The following is a 20307-nucleotide window of genomic DNA, read 5'->3' on the forward strand; positions in this document are numbered from 1 at the left end:
ATGATGAAAAGTCAGGGCTTTGATGTTGGTTTCCGATGTGATTGCACGTTATATTACGAAAATCACAAAATACACTCCACAGTCCACATTCAATCATCATAGCTATATGGTATCGCTATAAATATTCACGGTCCAGTGAAATGACACTTTTCGACTCGACATAACACGTCTCGACTCAGCGCACAAACACACACGACCCGCACGAGTCAGAACTGCATCCTTTTCTCCAAACATCTGCACGCATATACAAACATTGCAACAGATGCACAGCGTTTGATAAAAACACGTGGCGCACAAAGCCACGTTGTCCCGCCCCCATTATAGGGCACGCGCCTGTCTAGTTCGTCCGGCCTGCAATCGAGTCAAGCGTAGCGTCTGTGATGGTCCGTCAGGCAAAGCGTGACGAGCAAGAAACACTTGGGCAAACTATCATCAGACGGTGTCTTCTACCTTGAAGAGGCCATCACCGCCGCACACGGTGACTCACTGGCGGTGACGCCCGGATGACGGTCTGATGACGTCCTTATGACGTCCGGATGACGTCCGATGGCGGTTCGAGTGACGGGCCAAGGCCAGGTCACCGCCGCTTTCCGGCCTCTCGGAGATTGTGGTACCAGCGTATCAACGGCTCGCGCTTCTCCCAGATGTGTTGCCGGCCGTGCATTGCCCAGTAGCTGTCGGGTAGGACAGACGGGGATCAGGTCACTTATCGGACATAAATATTCAGGTCGCAGTTGCCTAACAGGTAAAACAGTCCTGGGAAAAAGGACACAGTAATTCAGCTGGACGCCAGACATATAGAAGAAAGCAAATTTGAAGAAGACAGTCGACGCCACCGGACATTACCGACTTCAAGTCTCTCGCAGCCGCAGGTCATGATACAATCGTATGACTGTCATCCACCCCACTTCCTTCCCACACTCCCCACTCACATTCCGAACAGTGTGCCTCCCAGATGAGCGGCGTGATCGAACAGCTGCCACCGCAGCGCGGCACCTAGCACATCAAAAGCAACCAGCGCCTTGATGGCGGTACCGGCAGTGAACGTTAGCATGGGCAGCAGCACGATGGCCAGCCGAGAGTCAGGTGACTCGGTACACACGTAGCCGAGTATCGCCATGATGGCTCCGGACTGCGGGGGGGGGGGGGGAGAAGGGAGGGTCAGTCGGGCGGGTCAGTCAGACGGAATGTTTAGATGGCTAGGTCAACCAGAGGGGACGCTCAGGTTCTCGGGTCAGCCAACGGGCTCCTCGTACCTGAAAGACTAGATATATAATGAGCATACTCGGATGGAGTAAGTGTATTTGCAACAATACATACTTAAAACATAAAATATAGCGCGACCTTGCTACGCCAAAGAAACGCGGGCCATTAATTCAAATTAACCCGATTGAGCTCCAACTTTCCTTGAGCTATTGGAAGAAGTAGAATAATGTCCAACACCGTAAGGAAACCAATTACTTTCATATCTGGCATCAAGCTAGTATGATAAGTGTTTGAGTCCCCTGACAACGGTAGCATATCCCCTCCGCTGCCCGACTCACCGCGCCGAGGGAGACAGCCGGGCTGAAGACGAACATCTTGTAGAGGTAGCTGGCGAGGGACGAGGTGAGCGCTCCGCTCAGGTACAGGCCCAGGAACTGTTCTTTCCCCAGCAGAATCACGGCGCCTGGAACGGTCCGGGGTGGGGCAGTCAGTCGGGCGGCGGCGAAACTCTCGCATCGCAGAGGGAAATTTCGGCCGCCTGACCGAACACAAGCCGGCGGTCACTCGCTTTAGGTTACCATCGTGATTTATCAACGATCGTGATTGGCATAATCTTATCAGATCTTGAATATTGAATATTATTGAATAAATCAGAAAGAGAAGCTTGCGATATTGATGAGCGAGCATGCAAGAACGATTTCATGCTGGCCGTATAGCAACTCTGCAAGCATTACGAAATGACGCTTTCAGCAGACGTGTCTCAAAAACCCAAGTCCCGACATCTAGAACGCGAGCGGCGAGTTCACTCACTGGTGGAGAAGCTGTGCAGCACGAACATGTTGACGGCCAGGTGGATGAACGAGTAGTGGCTGAACCCCGAGAGCAGCATCGGAAGGCGGAACCCTCCTGTGCGGACAGAAAAATGATCAATCAGTGAGGCACAGGATTACAGTTGCCCGACAAAGCGTAGTGTCCAACGCATTACACTATTCCTACTTCCACTATGGAAGTTATGGTAGCAGGAGTGACATAAGACAGCCACCTCCATATTCGGCACTGTATAAGAAATGTAACCACCGATTCTCACTCGAACATAGAACATAGAACGACTTCAAATGCGTAAAACTTGATCACGCTCAGAGCGATAAAAGAAAAGAGGAACCAAGACTGACTGTCACTAACTTCCGATCTGCTTCTCCGATGAACTCAGAACTCACGAGACGCCGGGCTCGATGCGAAGTACCGTAGCATGGTGGGCGCCAGGCTGGGGATCTTCCAGGCGCCGAATACGAGCACATTCACGAGGCAGATGGGCCAGAACACCTTCTGTCCTTCCGTCTGGGACGCCCACCAGAGCGACAGCTGAGCGCGCCACTCGCCCTGTCGGAGTCGGAGGATCGTCACGAGTGATCGTCACTGGGCGCACACACTGACAGGGAGAGATGCGGTAGTGGCACAGGGCAGCCTCAGCGGAATCGCAACTGTTGGCATGTTTGAACATAAAACGGATAGCAAACAGTCTTACAATCAAGTTCTAACAGTCAGCTTCCGTTTAAATTAGGCTGCAACTAACACGGGCGAGCTGGACTTAATGCCGTAACGATTAAACTGAGTATGCCAATGTAAATAAATCGCTAAGCGTATACGTTCGATGAATAAATCACAAGCTTAATTTCATACAAATTACGTATCACCGCCTCAGAAGACACTGATCCTGGCAATATAAAGAAAATCCGGCCCGCCCACTGTACCGAAGTTCCGTGCACCCTGCATCATAAATACTGACCCATTTTTCTCCGGGCTCGAAGGGTCTGCGCGCCCAGAGCGGGCCTCGCTCCATGTGTCTCCTCATCACTGCTCGTACCTCCTCATACTCCCAGATCACGCAGCCGGCGAAAAACGAGCCGGCGCCCTGAGGAAACGACGTGGTGTGGTGACCCAGGGGCAGAGTGCAGACAGTCACAAGGAACAGGGTGGGGACAGAGAGCAGTCACCAGTGGATGGGACAGGGAAGGGCGGAGAGGAGTGGCCAACTTGCACAAGAGATCAGTCACTGGCAGTTGTGAGATGGGATGGAAGGTGCAGATAGTGAATGAAATGGAGGGAATAAGTCACATAGCAAGAAAAGGAAGCGGTCACGAATTACGACGGATATTGGAACACTTAACATATTCGCACACATCTAAAAAACAATGCTGATCACCAGAACATTTCTTAGACCACATTTCATGGATACATTTGTTTAAAAGCGGTAGGTACCTTATTAAAAATAACATCATGGACCTAATGGGCAGGCATAAAGATGCTCCCAGAGACTGTGACTACCTACCACCACAGTGAAGGCAGTGGCATGTGCGAATTTGCCCCAGGTGAAGGTATTCTGCGATGGGGATGGCTCGACTGGTCGCTTACCAAACCGGGCCAGCAGCCGACCTGAGGGCAGGTCAAGGCAGGGGGCTGTCAGAGTCGGCCATCATAACCGCCAAACTTAGGTGGGCGAGATGAAAAAGAAACGAGAAATGAGATACAAGCCTGTGAATGAAATGACTGATCTACACTGCAAACAAATTTAAAGCGACTAAATTGTTCTCCACATAAGTTTTTACCTATATAAAAAACTATTGCTACAACAAATTATATTCAATCACTTAGTTATTAGCATCATACATTGAAGTCATCATGGAATTATGCTAACAAGGCGTTTTATCTGTATGGCAGAGACAGCTGCAGTTAACTGAGATTATTACCTCCAGTGTGAAAGCTTCTGTAGATCTGTCTGTGAGGTGCATTTGATGGGGCTGTAGAATTCACTGCAAGTCGACAGGCTGCAGGCAGAAAAGTCCTGGAATAAAATGTAAATTTAATATGTTTTCATACAGATGATAAGCTGTAGGTATGACTAGCCTATAATCGTAGCGTAAAGGAGCATACCATATGTTTTATGTGGCAGTAATTCTAAAATATACACATTTATATTTTCAAGAATTGAAAATTCGCATTTTGGATGTTTCTAACCAGTTTCATGCGCATTGCTTTGCATGTCATAATCCTTCCTTTCAACAAAATTTCGTCCTCAGACCTTTGATTCATTACCCTACCCACTCATCATCCCATCTAGACCTCGTCTACGCATTCGTATGTGCATAACATCTTCGTCTGCAATTCGTCTTACGCAATTCTTCCGCATACGAATATCATCGGCATTTTTGTCTGTGTAAATTTTCATCCCCGAATATTCGTCAATTCCAGAAAAAAAACTACCATCTCCAAACCTTCACTACCAATGCTGGCTAACCTGTTCTTACCATCTAAAAAAGATTCCAGGACCCAGCGGCTCACTCCCACTGCGATGGTGCAGTGCCTCATACCCTCATTGACCCCACAGGCACTCCCCACTTTGTGACAGTTGGTGTTTGGCAGGTGGTCAGACTCTACACCTCACCCATATATGAATACCAATCATACAGCACCACATGTGCCATCTTGCACCATACCCATCCCTTGGCCCACAACTGTCACAAATATGACAGCCCAAAAATGATATGATACAGTGTCCTGCTGGCCTGTTATGTTGTGTTGATCCTCAGCTGAAAGGCATTATGGGTAAACAGATGTGCAGCCAAACAAATATATATCAAACAAATATATGTACATATATTTGTTTGTATTACATAGATATTACATAGATTTTCATACATAATTGGTGAACACTGAACCTTACCATAGTTTTAACAGTTTTGACTTTGGGGCGAGCCTACACAGAACAAAGATGCATCAGTACAAAGATTCAAAGATGAAGATTTTTTGTGAGCAAGCACAACTCCTGCACAAGAGGACAAATGTGCACAACTGGTCTCGATATAAGGGTTCCTGACTCTAATGACCGGAAGTTTGGATGCAATTTTACCCTCATTCTTGCCCTCACTGTCATGGCAGGATACTCTGTCCCAACTTCCAGTTTGACAGGCAATGGCTGGGTCACTTTGAAACTACTGGTCACAGTAGAACCCTGATTTTGAAACTGGTATTACATGAGTAGACAGTAGACACAGGGTTGAAAATGATATATGAATGAAAAACTAAAGCCTTATAGGCTTTAGCCTTATAGGCTAAAGCCCCACAGGCCTTATAGGCCTCAAAATTCTGTATTGGTAAGGTAAGGTAAGGTAAAGGAGATTTAGATGTTTTTACAAGAAGCAGCAATGAGATGTGAATAGTATCGGTACCTACAAAGAAATGTGTGAAACAGAATCATCCTATCGAAGAAATGCAAGACAATACGAGATAGGTCAAGGCTTGAAAAACAAAGGAACGTAGTGACTAAAAATTTAAGTGAATGTCGCCTACTCCAAGGAGATACCAGTTAAAAAATAAATTACAACTATTTCCTATTCACGCATCAATTATTAAATAGCAATGTGTACCTCTGTAAAAAAAAAAACAAACAAACAATAATTTGGCTCAGGTTAAAACCAAAAAGCCAATGGTAAAAGCATTAAAATAATTCAGCCTATTTATCGTACCTGCCAATATTCCTCAGCATCTTGATAGATGATATTTGTTTTATGAATCAGAATGCTCGAAAAAATACGAAACCGAGATATTAGGGTAGAATGAAGAAACACTCCTCAGCAGCCTGACAATCCCAATTGCAATCCGCTTCAGCTTGTACGCGCAAGCTAACAGAACTAATTAGGAACCGTGCATTTGCATTTGATGCACATTATCACAAATATTTTTAACAGAAAATAACGAAAACATCTCAAGATAGAGTTACGTCCCAAATTAGACGGCCTTCATGCAAAAAGCTGAAAACCATTTATGTAATGTAACAGCGGCGCCAGTTTTGAACAAAGTTGACGTCATATAGTTCCAGAAGTATTTCAATTATAAGTCAAGGAATTACCGGAGGTCAAAGTAATTTTTAAGAGCGCAAATATATTTTCATATAATGAATATATTTATTTGGAAATAAAAATAGGAATGAAACATAATAAAAACCATTTGTCACTGAAGTTATTTTCACAAAATCCCAAAGCCAAGGGCATACTGCGTCGCTTATGCCTTGTTACACTTTTGTGTTCGAAAGTGCTTGACGTTTTATGCAATACGCTGATCTACGGCGTTCCTTCACCGTTCATTGGTGAAAAGTGCTTCTGAATGATCGGCACGCCGGCTGCATGGAAGCACTAGTACACGTAAGTTGTAGGTGTCTGGATGCTTCGAAAACGCACTGCGATTCTGTTATTGTCATCGTCGACGTCGACGTGTGGGGGAGTGGATGTGGCGCGCTGGCTTCTCGCAGTAATTTATGATTTATATGGTCTTGCCTCGCAGTGTTGGCGTTGTTATCGTGGTGTTGAAAGTCTGGCATTGGCATTAGTTGGTGCTTTGTGCATTTTTGTGGGTGATAAGACTAAGAGCTTTCTTGATAAGCCCTGCCCCCGGTGAATGCGTTTGCTCAGGAAGAACCTTATTTCGGGACAGCAAGACTCGTGAAGCAGTTCAAGTCAAGGACCTTATTTACTTGGTGAGTACTTGGTGTACTTATTTACTTAATGAGTTACTTGGGGAGGTATCCCACAGCTCTCCCCGGGGCCGGGACGGCATATGCCATGGAATGGCACCGTCCCGGTCTGGCCAGACGGGCCGCCGTACAAAGTTAGGGTGAGGCCGCCGGCTGGCAGAGCGGCCCAATCTCACCAAGTGCGGTAAACTCAATTTGGGGTAAAATACCAAACTACCCCACTCCATAACTACAAAAATACTACCCCGGTAGTTAAACTAACTTGGTGAGGTTGGGCACTTGGCCCAATCTCACCAAGTTATGTAAACTTAATTTTGGGACAGTATTTTTGTAGTTACGGAGTGGGGTAGTTTGGTATTTTACCCCGGTATATGTCAAGTTTAGGTCCTAACTACAATTGTGGCGCTTTTGATACGAATATGAAACAGCAAAAATTTTAGGTTTTAGGTTAGGTTAGGTTGTAGGTTTGTAGGTTTTAGGTTGTAGGTAGGTAGGTTTGTAGGTTAGGTTAGGTTAGGGTAGGTTTGTAGGTTGTAGGTTGGTAGGTTATAGGTAAGTAGGTAAGGTTAGGTCAGGTTTGATTATGTTTTTTTCTTTTATTTGCGAGACATATGAGTATCATTTTTGGATTCAGGATGTCAAATAATGTATAAATATGAAAAATTTATCAATGAACTCTTCTTAGGACTTAAACTTGACATTTACCTTTTACCCCAAATTGAGTTTACCACACTTGGTGAGATTGGGCCCCCAATTTCACCAAGTGCGGTAAACTCAGGTATGATGGCACATGTAAGCTATATTTCAAGTTAGATGGTAGTCTGGCAAATAGTACCCAAGATACAGATGATGCAAATTACAAACCTACAAGATACAAACCTTAATCACTGCCTATACCTCACATTACCTACTTCTGCAGAGACCTGTACCTACTCCCCTACTGGCTACTACTGCCCTGTACTACTCTCCCCTACATTGGTAGTTGCAGACTGATACTGATTTCCAGTTTGATTGGTGTGGGCTCAGGGCCAGTAGGATACTTTATCCCAATCCTCTCTGGTGCAGCTTGTTGACTGTTGCTGCATTTTGCACTCAAGCCCTGCTGCAGCTGCTCCCCCTGGCTGATCCAGAGAGTAGGTGGGTCAGGATTTTGTGGAGGAGGCACACTTTCCCAAAATTTCATCTTTTTTCAGTTGCCAAAAGCCTAGACTTTGGAACTATTAACATATTTTCCTTCACCTTATTGTTCAGATTTTTGCTATCATTCTTCAACAAAATTGAAAAAGTTGTCCTGTTCACTTTTATTTTCCTTCTTTTTGTAATTTTGGCTTGTTCACTTGGTAATTTTCCTAGCTCTTTGAGCTAGGAAATTACAAAATTTTGTTCCTTTTGGATGCTGTTCAAGGGGCAAATGCCTCACATGCCCCTTTGATTCCCCAGTTGCATCTGCCTGTCCAGACTACTTTGAAGAGTGTAATCTTATCTTAGCTATGGGTTGTGTACACAGTACCTACACTGCATTGAAGTTTCTCTATGCCCAAATATCTATATTGCTGGTGGTTGGGCAAGAGTGAAGAAGAGGTGTGCCCAGATACCAGTAATTGTCAAAGTTTTTCTTTAATGTGCTATGGTATTTTTTTTTATTTCACAAATAAAAGTGCTACTATGATTTTTTTTCTCCTGCACAGCAAAAGGCCAGGTGTACCTACCTATGATAAAAACTTGCAACACTTACCCTGATAATATGTTTCAGAAATTGATGTTTCTGCCCAATGCAGTTAGTTGTACATTTTCTTTCGCGTGACAGATTGTTTTCTTTTGCAGGTGCCTATTTCCATTTATATCTCTGCGGTCTCTACAATAGTCTATTTATACACTTTTTGAATAATTTTATTATTTCTACACTCTTTCTGTGATCGACACCAAAGCACAAATACCCCAAGATGTCTCTGGCAAGTGAGAGGAACGACATCGAGCTGGATGAGAAGATAAAGGAGCAGCACCGTATCGACTCTCTGAACCTGCTCCTCTACATGATGCTGCTCATCACCACGGTGCTCACAGTGTGGATGTTCAAACACCGCCGGATGCGCTACATGCACGAGACCGGCCTGGCGCTGGTGTTCGGTAAGTACCCTAGCGGCCTAACCCGTTCAATGAGCGTGATCACGGCTGGGTGGTTAAGAGTGCTTCATATTGGACGTCACGTATCGGCGTAAAACACGACAGTGTTTGTAGGAATTTATAGTACGTTCCTCTCTAGACAGCGTATAGCTACTGTGACTCGTAAGTATACGGGGCGCCGATGTTGACCTAGTCGCAGGCAACTCTTCTTTCTGGGGTAACTGAACTTTGACAGCTCTTTGGTGAACTCATCGGGCTCAGTTACGGACAAATCATTTAGGTTGGTCGGCACAAAGGTATTTTTCAAGTCTAGTTGCTGCCCGAACAGGATGTTTGATCATCGGCGTATTTTCGTAAATTGTTTGCAAGTAACCAGTTGATTGAATAAGCTGTTTGATTTTGTGACACATCCGACTCGAAATCCTTCCATGAAGCCGGCATCTGTCACAATCAAGCAATTCTGGTTGCTGGTTTAGCTTGAAGTCTGACGTAAAAGCTGCATATTGTAAACATTTCGACTGAGTTATGGAGCTAAAAATATGCCCATGGACTCATGATTCGACGAATGCGTAGTTTCATGTACATTTTATTCACAAAAACATTCCGAGACGGACTTCTGGCTCAAATTCACAGTGCCTAACTGTTTACAGTACTGGTTTCACAACTGTGTGTAGCTGAAGGTCGCGCGGAGTTTTTATGTTGAGTCTTTAAAGGGAGTGCTATAGGGCATAAACTATGATCTATTCTTACGTGCAATGGGTTCTTGCTTGTTTCGGAATGTTCATTCCCTGCTAGAGGGAATCTGTAATTTACTTATGTGAGCGGCTCGGAAAATTCTGACCTTATCCATGTGCCATTTCTCGGTGCGCTTTGGCGTTACGCCTGGAGACGTTGTATTGTGCACAGCTCTTTAGGAGGGAGTTTTAGCTTAAATGAAGCTAGGCAGAGCAGCTTTTCTGCTTTTGCGGGGCTTAAAGCTATGTTAGTGGCATTTAGAATGGACGACTTACTGGGCAGGTATTGAGCAAAGCGCTCTTTTAAAAGATTTGATCTACTACGCTGATGCTTGTTTTAAATTGTCTGGTGCATCCATAGAGATACGCAACACTGCTGTTGCATCTAGGAAGTTCCATATTCCTTCGTACGAGCGTTGCGAAAGGCTCGCCATGGTTTAATGAGTTCTTAGCGCTGGATGGGTGCCCCTTTGTGCAGGGATCTGAACAAAAGCAGCGATCCCCCCGGCCTTGAGTTATGTTGCTATTTTACCAACAATGGCGACTGTCGCGTTGTCTACGCTCGTTGTCCGTCGTGTTGATCTGTTTGTCGAATGACCTGCTTTGGGGCTGATGTCGACCTGTGTATTCGGACTTATCTGACAGTTTGGAATCGTGATATTGACTTCTCCGAAATATGTGGCCCATGGCTGGCTGCCTGTCCGACACTGGTCTGTACACACCGTCTGACTGTCCCTCATTATCAGGTGGTATGGGCTGGTAGGATAGCGGGCGCCCTCTGAACGTCTCCCTCTACTCGGCGGCGGGTCTTGTATCGTGCCCTGCGCCGTCTGACCGTCCCTTACCCCGTCTCAGGTCTGGTGGTAGGCGCGCTGATCCGTTACACATCAGTCCCTTCGGCCATCTCTCATGTAGAAGTTAAGGCGGTGTCGCATCCAACCTACAACGGCACGCTACCGCCCGACTACCTCTGGTATCATATGAAACGAAAACGTGAGTATCGACACGGGACGGGACGGCCGTGAGGGCACTGTCGACGGAGGGGGGGGGGGGGGGGGCAGCCAGCGCTCCGGCGAGCGGGGCTCATGTGCGCCAAAACCGGACCAGAACCGGTCCAACGCGACGGTTTACGTCTGGTGATGGCGGCTGGTGCGCCCTTGGGGAGCATCAATGACTCGTAATCATCATCAGCGCTGCCGTCTAATTTTGTTGCAAATATGGCTGACACACTTTCGAGTTGATACGATTTTTAAACGAAAAAGTACAGGTGTATGATTTCTACGTGCTGTGCGAGAGTCTTCTTACTTCATGCTCAGTCGCTGAGTCGCCTAATATTACTCTTCATGCTTTTGATATAAAAAAGCGTCCTTGATGCCTTCCCGACTCTCAAGCTGTATTTTGTTACCACTAGCAGCCCTGGCTTTAGTCATTTGAGAATACTTGATAATAATGTAAATTGACACAGCATGGAGGTGGCCGGTAGGTATCATCAATGCTTCAAGCGTGGTAATATTCGGTCAGTTCCAAATCCTAACGGCCGGATACATTTCATCAGGAATTTCATTTTGTCGGGACCGTTCCGGGAATGTCGCTCCCGTTGCTACGAATTGGCTCCCCGTCCCATTGGAGTGTGGCTGTTACTGTAAAATGGTGCAGGCTGTGGGGCCGGGCCTGTAATATCACCTCTGGGTGGACCAGTTGACGGTAGCTGGCGGCCACGCTGCTGTCCATGACCGGAGTGGGAGGGCGTCCTTTCGCCATACATGGGTAGATAACAGACAGCCCCAAGGGCCCAAGTCCAACACCACGCCACTCCAGCGTGACCAGTGTCGCTACCCTCCGACTCTCTGGTTAGCGTGCCGGTGGTAACGTTCTCTGGTCGGTTGGTCGAGTTAAAGTTAGAATCAGAGGTCAAACCCAACCGGTCCGCACGTGCTGTACGTGACGCCATTCAGTTGTATTATCGACACAAACAAGGTAAGGAAATTGGTGGTCATGAATTACGGGAAAATACCGTGGTATCGATATGTGCATTTTTCAGTTGTCGGCTATTGTCTCACTGACCTAGCTTCTGGTATAACGTTTGCACAGCTAGTGAACAACGATGCATTTGTAAGCGAGTAGAAAAACGTGCTGCCGTAAGAATTCTCAGTTGTCCTTTGTAAACCAGCTTAGCTTTATATGTCAAATTGTGCATACCGTTTCTGTTTGGCTTGCTAATTGACATTTAGCATTCATATGATATCATTGATGTATCATTCTACCGGTAGTTACAAACAACTCGTATCTAGAATGTTTGCCCCCGTGTCCGCCCTTGTTTCGACAGTAACACAACGTAGACATATTGTTACAAAATTTACCGTTCATCATACCACTGGCAACCTTTCATTTGTCCTGGTGGGCTGCTAATTGGCTTATTCTTGTCTGGCAATGTCACAAACAACCCATGCAAACAGAACGAATGTACAAATATATCCACATTCAATCCACGGAAATGATGGGACGAAGTCAACACCATAAAGATCTAATATCTTTTATGATCCACGCGTCCATTGTTAAATACACTTAACTTCCGAAACGAATTATTCGACACCAGTAATATGTATATGATCGGTAGCTTTCGGGGGCTGCTGCCAGGGGGGTCGAAGTCTAGTTCATACTAGACTGGCAACCCCACGGCTGACGTCACGATCCCCAGCGTGACGTCACAGCCCCAGGGCATTGACCCCTTGAAGCTTGCAATATTTGATGGTGCTTACAGACAAACTGAACAAAGCTTGTACGTAACAAAAGAGTCATGGTTCTACGCTCGATAATTAATGTGTTTATTGTGTTTTTAGCAGATAAAGCAGACAAAAATTGTTCAAAGGCAGAAACAGCGAGGTGTACGCCAGTCGCCACGCATCGATCTCATCGCATATGGTGCCCGAAGAGGCGCAGCATTGCACCCGTGACCCGTCTTTATGTCCCTAAGGTCATTTCAGGTCAAGAATGGTCTCCAGCAGTTTTTTGTTTTACCGTACCCTTTGACAGAGATATGATTCTTGATTAAACAGCAACAAAAATACATTAGATGTGTTCAGCCCAACGATACAGATCGACTGATATGCATTACGACATTTTCCGGTCAGGACATGGCCCGTAAATGAGGTAAAATTGTCGAAATGACTTTTTGTGGTCAATTCAAAGTTTATTTGACGCGTATTGACGAGAGGAGCATGTTTATCTGCATTTTGCCGGCGTAAAGTCTCATTGAAATCCGTTGAATAAAGTTTAGGTCTGCGGAGTCGGAGTCGGAGTCGATCGGCGTCGACAGCTTTGCCCGGATTCAGAGTCTTAATCGACATGTCATTGCTCAAATTCGTGGTCTTCGTCTGTTTGCGGAAAAATATTACGTTCGGTGACCTTTCCAAGACCGATGTTTAAGCTGAGTTCCTGTTCATCTTCCTGTTTTGGATGAGCTTTTGAGTGTGAAAAGCAAAAGGGGGTGGCTGCATCCGAAACTGCTTTTATTCACAGACATGTTATTTATAACCACAGTTCTGACCGGGGTCGGAGTCGGAGTCGATTTTGCAAACCAGAGCCGGAGTCAGTCGGAGTCACCGAAAATCAATCGACTCCGCAGACCTGGCAGGGTTGCGGAGTCGAAGTCGGAAATAGAGTCGGCTGGAGTCGATAGGTATTGTATGCCTGCAGTCGGAGTCGAAGTTGGTTTTTGGAAGCCGGAGTCGGAGTCGGAGTCAGAGTCACCGAAAATCCATCGACTGCGCAGCCCTGGACTTATAACGGTACCGAAATGAGCTGCTGTTGGAATGTCAAGTGTGTTCACACGATTTTCAGGCACCAGAATCTGCATCTTAGATCGTGAAATGGTCATTTCATGGCTTCTGGTTTCTAGTCAAGATCTGGTAGCCAGCGGTTACTTAACCCGCGCCCCGTAGGGGGTGGGGGGGGGCCGAAACGGCCCCCCTGTCCTTTTCGGTCGATATCTCCTAAACGGCTGGAGATATCGCCACCAAACTTTCAGGACCCCTCCGGGCATCGATTTTACACATTGTGACCAACAATTTTTCCAGAGGCTATGATAGGTTGGCCACAAATGACGTCAGAATGACGTCATGTTCTGTCATTTTCGACCGAAAAAAGACCTTCGCGAGAAGACCTGTCAGGCCTACAGCTTTGAAGATACAGAAAAATGATCAAGACACAAAAGGTGTAGATTTGACAGGGCTACAAAACTGCCATCTCGGATTTTTGAAATTTTTGAGTTTTGACCCCCAAAAATCAAAAATGCATTTTTTGGATATATAAGCCGAAAAATCCCAAAAGTTCTTTGATTTTCGAAAAAACCGGAATATATGTGATAGTACCTACCGTCTTCTATCTACATACCAAATTTCAGATCGATACCTCGTTTTTTGGCCAAGTTATAGCGAAAAAACTGTTCAAAAATGATGACGTCAAATTTTCAAACTCAATTTTTGGCAATTCTAGACATCGTAGAGCAAAACAAAGACCACCATTGGACTCCCCGTGACGAGCTGCATCGAATCGATACCCATTTTATGCAAAATTATCAACTTTGAAATTTGACCTAATTTGACCTGACCTTGACCTGACCTTCACCAAAACGTGACCTAGGCTGGCCCCAAAGGCTACCTAACCCACATTATCGCATTTGTCATGTAAAATGGACCATAAAACATGTATCACACGACACTTTCATAATGTGACCCCCGGTGACCTGACCTCGCTGTGACCTGACCTGGCATCAGTGACCTCAGATAGCAAAGTATGTGTTTGACGAACAATGTACCATCGATGGTTTTCAATAAATTACCAATTTACTCGATTTCACAACACATTTCTTGAAATGCCTGTGAACGGTGAAAATCTGACCTTTGACCTGACCTGTGACGTCATCGGTTTGACCTAGGTCAATGAAATTTGGTCAAGGTAGTTCCCGGGTGGGGCTATCGAACGCCGTTTGAATTTTGAAAATCGGCCGGTAACTTTCCGAGATCTTAGGGGGGGGGGCCGAAACGCCCCCCCCCCCCCCTACGGGTGGTAGGGTCCGCCGGTAGCCCTACGGGGCGCGGGTTAAAGTTCCCAGGCATTCTCTGGTTCTCTGGCGCCTCAGGTCTCTTGATTTCTCAACCTGTCGGCTGTCTCCTCAACCGTTCACGGTTTTCTGAAAGCTTCTGAGTGGCGGCTCTTCCACCAGCTATAAGCTGGTTGTTTCGTGGTTCTTGACTTATAGCTAAACTTCTTATTCTCAGACAATTTATGATCGATCACACTTAGATCACTGATCACAAGGATGCTTCTACCGGGATAAAAACAGATACCTATCTCTGTGTATCATTCACTTTACCACCAAGGAATGGCGACTTGCATTCTGTATAACATAAGTCTTTATTCTTATTTCTTTACGCGCTGAAATTAACCACCTGTGTCTGGAACCATGATATGATAAAGTAAAAATATTATGCTAAAGCTTTAAGCTAGATATATTAGATGAGCCCCGAAATACAGGAAAATATCCAAAGAGCTTGTTTTACCCTATTTCATAACAACAAAACTATCTGCAAATACGAGATAGCGTCCTTAGCAACCGCCCATAGCAACGTGTTTGTCTGAACCACGCATCTGGAAAATTAAGTAGATACTGGATAAGTCGACTAGAGTTTGGTCAAAACTACGCTGAACTTGATTTCGAAATGGCTTTTTGTGAATCAAATGTAAAGTGACTTATTATTTCCTTTCAAATTTTCATACTATTAGAAAACATGCTTGTTTGCTCTGTATTTGTAAAGAAACAACTGCAAGGACGAAATATCACGACAAATTCTAGTACCTTGTTGGTAGGAAACTTCGTCCAACCTTATGTTTTAGGGCCTTGGCTGCTGCCTCCTTCATCACTCATCAGCCTGCTTTTTAAATGCATTAGAACACAAGACATGACAATACGTTTCAAACATGTCTACCAAAAAGTAAACCGCCACGAGGAAAAGTTGTAACGGTACGTCTCAAGCATAGATGCACAAAACAGTTTGATACATGATAACAAATAATAACACATAATTAAGTCGCCATCGTCCGTAACATCCGTAATAAAACATTCGACATTAATCGTGATCCGTGGTCGTAACAATCGAGTTCGTGATCCGTGGTCGTAACAATCGAGTTCGCACAATCGGGGTCATGACACATAAATCGAGTAACAATCGAGTTCGTAATAAAACAATCGAGTAACAATCGAGTTCGCACAATCGGGGTGATGACACATTAATCGATGGTAATCGTTATAGGATCGTAATCGTTACATACTCGCAGGCGCACAAGCTTGCATAAATTCGCTGTGATAGCCACACGCCTATACAACAAAACAATTTTCAACAATTATCAGAGCGAATTTATGCAAGCTTGTGCGCCTGCGAGTATGTAACGATTACGATCCTATAACGATTACCATCGATTAATGTGTCATCACCCCGATTGTGCGAACTCGATTGTTATTCGATTGTTTTATTACGAACTCGATTGTTACTCGATTAATGTGTCATGACCCCGATTGTGCGAACTCGATTGTTACGACCACGGATCACGAACTCGATTGTTACGACCACGGATCACGATTAATGTCGAATGTTTTATTACGGATGTTACGGACGATGGCGACTTAATTATGTGTTATTATTTGTTATCATGTATCAAACTGTTTTGTGCATCTATGCTTGAGACGTACCGTTACAACTTTTCCTCGTGGCGGTTTACTTTTTGGTAGACATGTTTGAAACGTATTGTCATGTCTTGTGTTCTAATGCATTTAAAAAGCAGGCTGATGAAGGAGGCAGCAGCCCCCGAAAGCTACCGATCATATACATATTACTGGTGTCGAATAATTCGTTTCTGAATATTTACCATGTCCCAGTACAACAATTCCATATTTAAAACACTTAACTTCCATTTAGTTTCTTTCCTGACTCAGCTCTCGGTGTCGGGACAACCTTCGGTTGAGTCGCGGTAGTGTTGGTAGGGGAAGCCGGGGGAAGCCCGGGCGCGGGGGAAGCCCGGCCACCCCGTTTCCGGCTAAATTATTCACAATAAAATGCTCAACTGTTTGTCCTTACAGCGTGGCAGCTAAGCTGACGCCAGCAAAAAAGTTAAGGCTGACAAAAATTGCATATTGTTAAAGTTATAGCGCAAAAATGATATTTTAAGGGTTTTTAGCTAAAAAGTGAGATATGTTGCACTGTAAATGTTATACCATACAGTACTTATATTTATACGAATGTTATGTAAGGACCGTTTAAGTGTTTGTAGTGAGGGGTGACAAGGCAGGCTGGCTTAAGTATGACATTTTTTTCGAATATCGCTGTTCTAAAATAAAAATTAGCACATTGGGGTAACCCCGGACGAGTGGCCAAGCTTACCCCCAACCGAGAGCGATGCCACTAAACCACTGTTTTCCATGAGATAATAGGTACTGAGCAGGTTTGGTTTACACCTAGATCAAAGATAAATTTCGAAAATAAACATGTTATCATAGACAAAGCCAGTCATGTCACTTAACCCGGCAGTTGCTGGGGTATTTCGCCACCCACCGTTTGCTGGGGGGGGGGGGGGGCGTTAAACGCCCCCAGCCGATAACTCGAGAACCAATGGGCGCAGCGAAACGCACGAGGCGGCAAACGAAAGAGCGCGACGAGACGCTTCAGATGAGTACTTTAAAGTTGAATTTTGAGGTCACAGGTCGGGTCAAGGTCAGGTCAAACACCTGAAATCGGGCTTTCAGTAGCATGGACTTCAGGACTTCGCAATGGGCGCCTCTCGCCATAAACTCTGTGAAAACGGTGCACAATCCATCTTATAAGGCCTACAAGAGTGTAAGCTCCATGTAGGGGTCAGTCAAGCATAGGTCAGGGTCAAGGTCAGGTCAACCGGGTAGGCACATATCTCCGAAAATCAAAACTGATATTCGCAGCCTGTGACACATGTTTTATAGGTAATTTGGGGCGTAGAACACGATGGTGACATTCATTTTATCATATGTGTACGTGTTTGGCTCAAAAAGTTCAATTTAAGAAATTCATGTATCATGGTCGTGAAGTAGTCACGAAAAATTGCCAAGATTCAGTTCAAGATTATGGAAAATGCGGAAAGATAATCAATAATCGAAGATAGCCATTTGATTGATCATGGTATTGGCAGTCTAATGGCGTTTACGGCATGTCTGTATGTCTATTCTGTGATTTTGTATGATTTTTTGAACATATGCCGTTTTTGGTCGAAAACTCAGAAATCATGACGTCACTAAAACCTCGATATCTCAAAAAATTTTTGGCCGATTTTTTTGAAACTTTGTCACAATAAACTTCAATCAATTCCCTACAGGTACCCAAAATTTGGCGCGCCTGCGGCGCGCCGTTTTTATGCTATGGCCCGGCGAAAAAAGTGGGGGCGTTTAACGCCCCCCCCCCAGCAACTCGCGGGTTAAGGTCAACTAGGGTCAAACTACGTTTTTGCAGATAACGCGACAGACAATGAAGCTAGAGCTTCAAAAATGGTGTCGTTGTGTTCTTCTTCATCAGCCGAGTCGAATGATATGCAATATGATGCATTAAGGTAAAGAGATAAATAAATTTTAAGGAATTTTGAAATGCACATTTTTTTGTCAATTTTGCATCACGATTTTCATCGACCTGTACTGTATATGTAGTAGACGCTAGCTAAAATACCAGTAGTGACATAAACTCTAAGATGTTCAGAGCTAACCAGTACCTTAATATTTCACTTTCCGTTAATATTTGGAAAACACATAATGGTTTCATCAACTCGTTGTAAAGCGCTGGGGAGGTGGCCGGGCTTACCCCAGAAAAATCAACACTTTTTTAAAACTCGATTTTCTCAACCTTATACTTATTCCACGAAACCGAATTTTTGGGAAAACACGGCCAATGAACTTAGCTAGCTAGCTGGATATCAACATTTTATACAGCACGTATGGTATGTAATAAAAATGAAAAAGAGCTTACTATGCCGGGCTTCCCCCGGCTTCCCCTACGTGTAGATATGTGATCCGCTGCTGTTTGTGTGCATGCCAATATGTGTATGTACATACAACACTTAAGTCAAAGGCTGGGAACGTGAACCGCGCGGTGTGGGAGGGTTTCGTGGATTCCTATGACCAAGTTCCACTCCACCGGCCTGCCAGACGACATCTGACCCTGCTGACCTGACTGCGGTGACCTGATTGTGACCTTACGTCCACTGGCAGCCAGATGTCATATCACTGACCCACTGCTACGTCTTACAGTTCCCCTCTGACGGCCCAAACGATCGGGCGTTGAGCAGGTGGCTTATGAATGCCATTGGGAGGGGGGGGGAGGAAGCCGCACATAGCGCTCACAGTCACCACCTCAGGTGGTCAGTCACTGAAACCGACCCGTCCCCTGAAATAATGACTTGCGGACTGTGGTAGGCTAGCGGACTGCACACCAGTCCCTACGGAACGGGCCCTAGTTGCGTAAGCAATTGTCGGGAGGCACCGCACTAATTAACCGTCGGTCCTCGTGTCGCTGCCGAGATCCGAGCCCAAAACGCACCTACCAATTTGAATGTACGTCTTACCCGTGTTGGCGCATGCATTTTTCAACTTCGAGAAATCACACTTGCCGAGCTTGAGCGGACGATTTTCAGCATGCGTAGCTCGGGTGCTTGCGGTACCGACAGTGTCTGCGTTCGCATGCTGAAAGCCGGATTCCGAGCTATTGGTGGTGTCATCCTGCATATTATCAATACCTGCTTAATTCAATCCGATATCCCCGATTCATGGAAACATTCCATAGTTCACCCTCTGTTCAAATCCGGCAATCCTTCAGACCCCGCAAACTTCCGGCCCATTTCCCTGGTTCCTGTGATCATGAAAGTGGTTGAGCGCATTGTCCATCAGCAGCTCTACACCTACCTCTCTCACAATCACCTTCTGGCATCCTCACAGCACGGCTTCCGCCCCCGGCACTCTACTGAAACCGCGTTGTTGTCTGTCACTGAACGCATCCTGGCCGCCACCGACAGGGGGGAGATCTCAATGCTATGCCTTCTCGATCTTAGTAAATGTTTTGACGTGATAGACCACGAGCTTCTGATGCAAAAACTTATGCTGCACGGTATCGAAATTTCCTGGTTCGCTGCCTATCTTCATGGGCACACCCAGAGCGTGTCGTTGAAAAATGGGTCCGGAAGTAGAGTGCTGTCTCGGCCTCTTCCTAATACCATGGGTGTCTTCCAGGGCTCTGCGTTAGGGCCGTTACTTTTCACCATCTTCTCTAACAACTTATCGCTGTACGCGGGTGATGCAGTAGTCTTTCAATATGCCGACGACACCCAAGTATTGCTTAGCGGTCCTGCCAGGGACCTTGAAGTTCTCATCTCGCGCATGGAGGTTTCGCTCGCGTCACTCAACGAATGGTTCTGCGCTAACGCCCTGAAGGTCAACGCCAGTAAAACACAGCTCATTGTCTTCGGCAGTCGTCAAAATTTACGCAAATTGCCAGATTTCAGGGTATCGTTCCGTGACGCAGCGTTGCAGCCGTGCGCGCAGGTTGGGAACCTGGGCGTCACTTTTGACAGTACTCTATCCTGGGACGCTCACGTCTCCGAACTCAGCCGCCGGTGTACGGGACTGTTGATCGGTCTCTCCCATGCGCGCCA

General features: G+C 45.6%; 2 protein-coding genes across 16 annotated transcripts in view; one reads left to right on the forward strand and one right to left on the reverse strand.

The window, feature by feature from the left end:
- Nucleotides 1-29: 29 nt before the first annotated feature.
- On the reverse strand, nt 30-6031 carry LOC122384229 (presenilins-associated rhomboid-like protein, mitochondrial). 2 transcript variants are annotated; one of them, XM_043371373.1, is made up of 9 exons: nt 5730-6031; nt 3954-4048; nt 3536-3639; nt 2993-3118; nt 2424-2586; nt 2017-2112; nt 1545-1669; nt 933-1132; nt 30-674 (listed from the first exon to the last, which is right to left on the reverse strand). In XM_043371373.1, exons 1-9 carry the CDS (start codon nt 5747-5749, stop codon nt 578-580), a joined length of 1026 nt encoding a protein of 341 aa, XP_043227308.1. In that variant the 5' UTR covers nt 5750-6031; the 3' UTR covers nt 30-577. The 2 variants fall into 2 exon arrangements, with proteins under 2 accessions (XP_043227308.1, XP_043227310.1); XM_043371375.1 differs by having other exon boundaries at nt 3954-4031; nt 5730-6009.
- Nucleotides 6032-6436: 405 nt separating this feature from the next.
- Nucleotides 6437-20307, forward strand: part of LOC122384231 (sodium/hydrogen exchanger 7-like) — a 49402-nt gene continuing 35531 nt past the window's right edge. For 5 of the 14 annotated variants that reach the window (XM_043371383.1, XM_043371377.1, XM_043371378.1 and 2 more), the window contains exons 1-3: nt 6453-6736; nt 8558-8860; nt 10447-10584. In XM_043371383.1, the coding sequence (XP_043227318.1) occupies nt 8677-8860; nt 10447-10584 (322 nt within the window). In that variant the 5' untranslated portion in view covers nt 6453-6736; nt 8558-8676. Of the gene's footprint in view, nt 6737-8557; nt 8861-10446; nt 10585-20307 lie in introns of all 14 variants that reach the window. The other 9 variants (XM_043371381.1, XM_043371379.1, XM_043371389.1 and 6 more) reach the window with 3 other exon arrangements.

Source organism: Amphibalanus amphitrite, unplaced genomic scaffold (genome assembly GCF_019059575.1).
Source record: "Amphibalanus amphitrite isolate SeventyFive unplaced genomic scaffold, NRLGWU_Aamphi_draft 000184F_arrow, whole genome shotgun sequence".
NCBI lineage: Eukaryota > Metazoa > Arthropoda > Thecostraca > Balanomorpha > Balanidae > Amphibalanus > Amphibalanus amphitrite.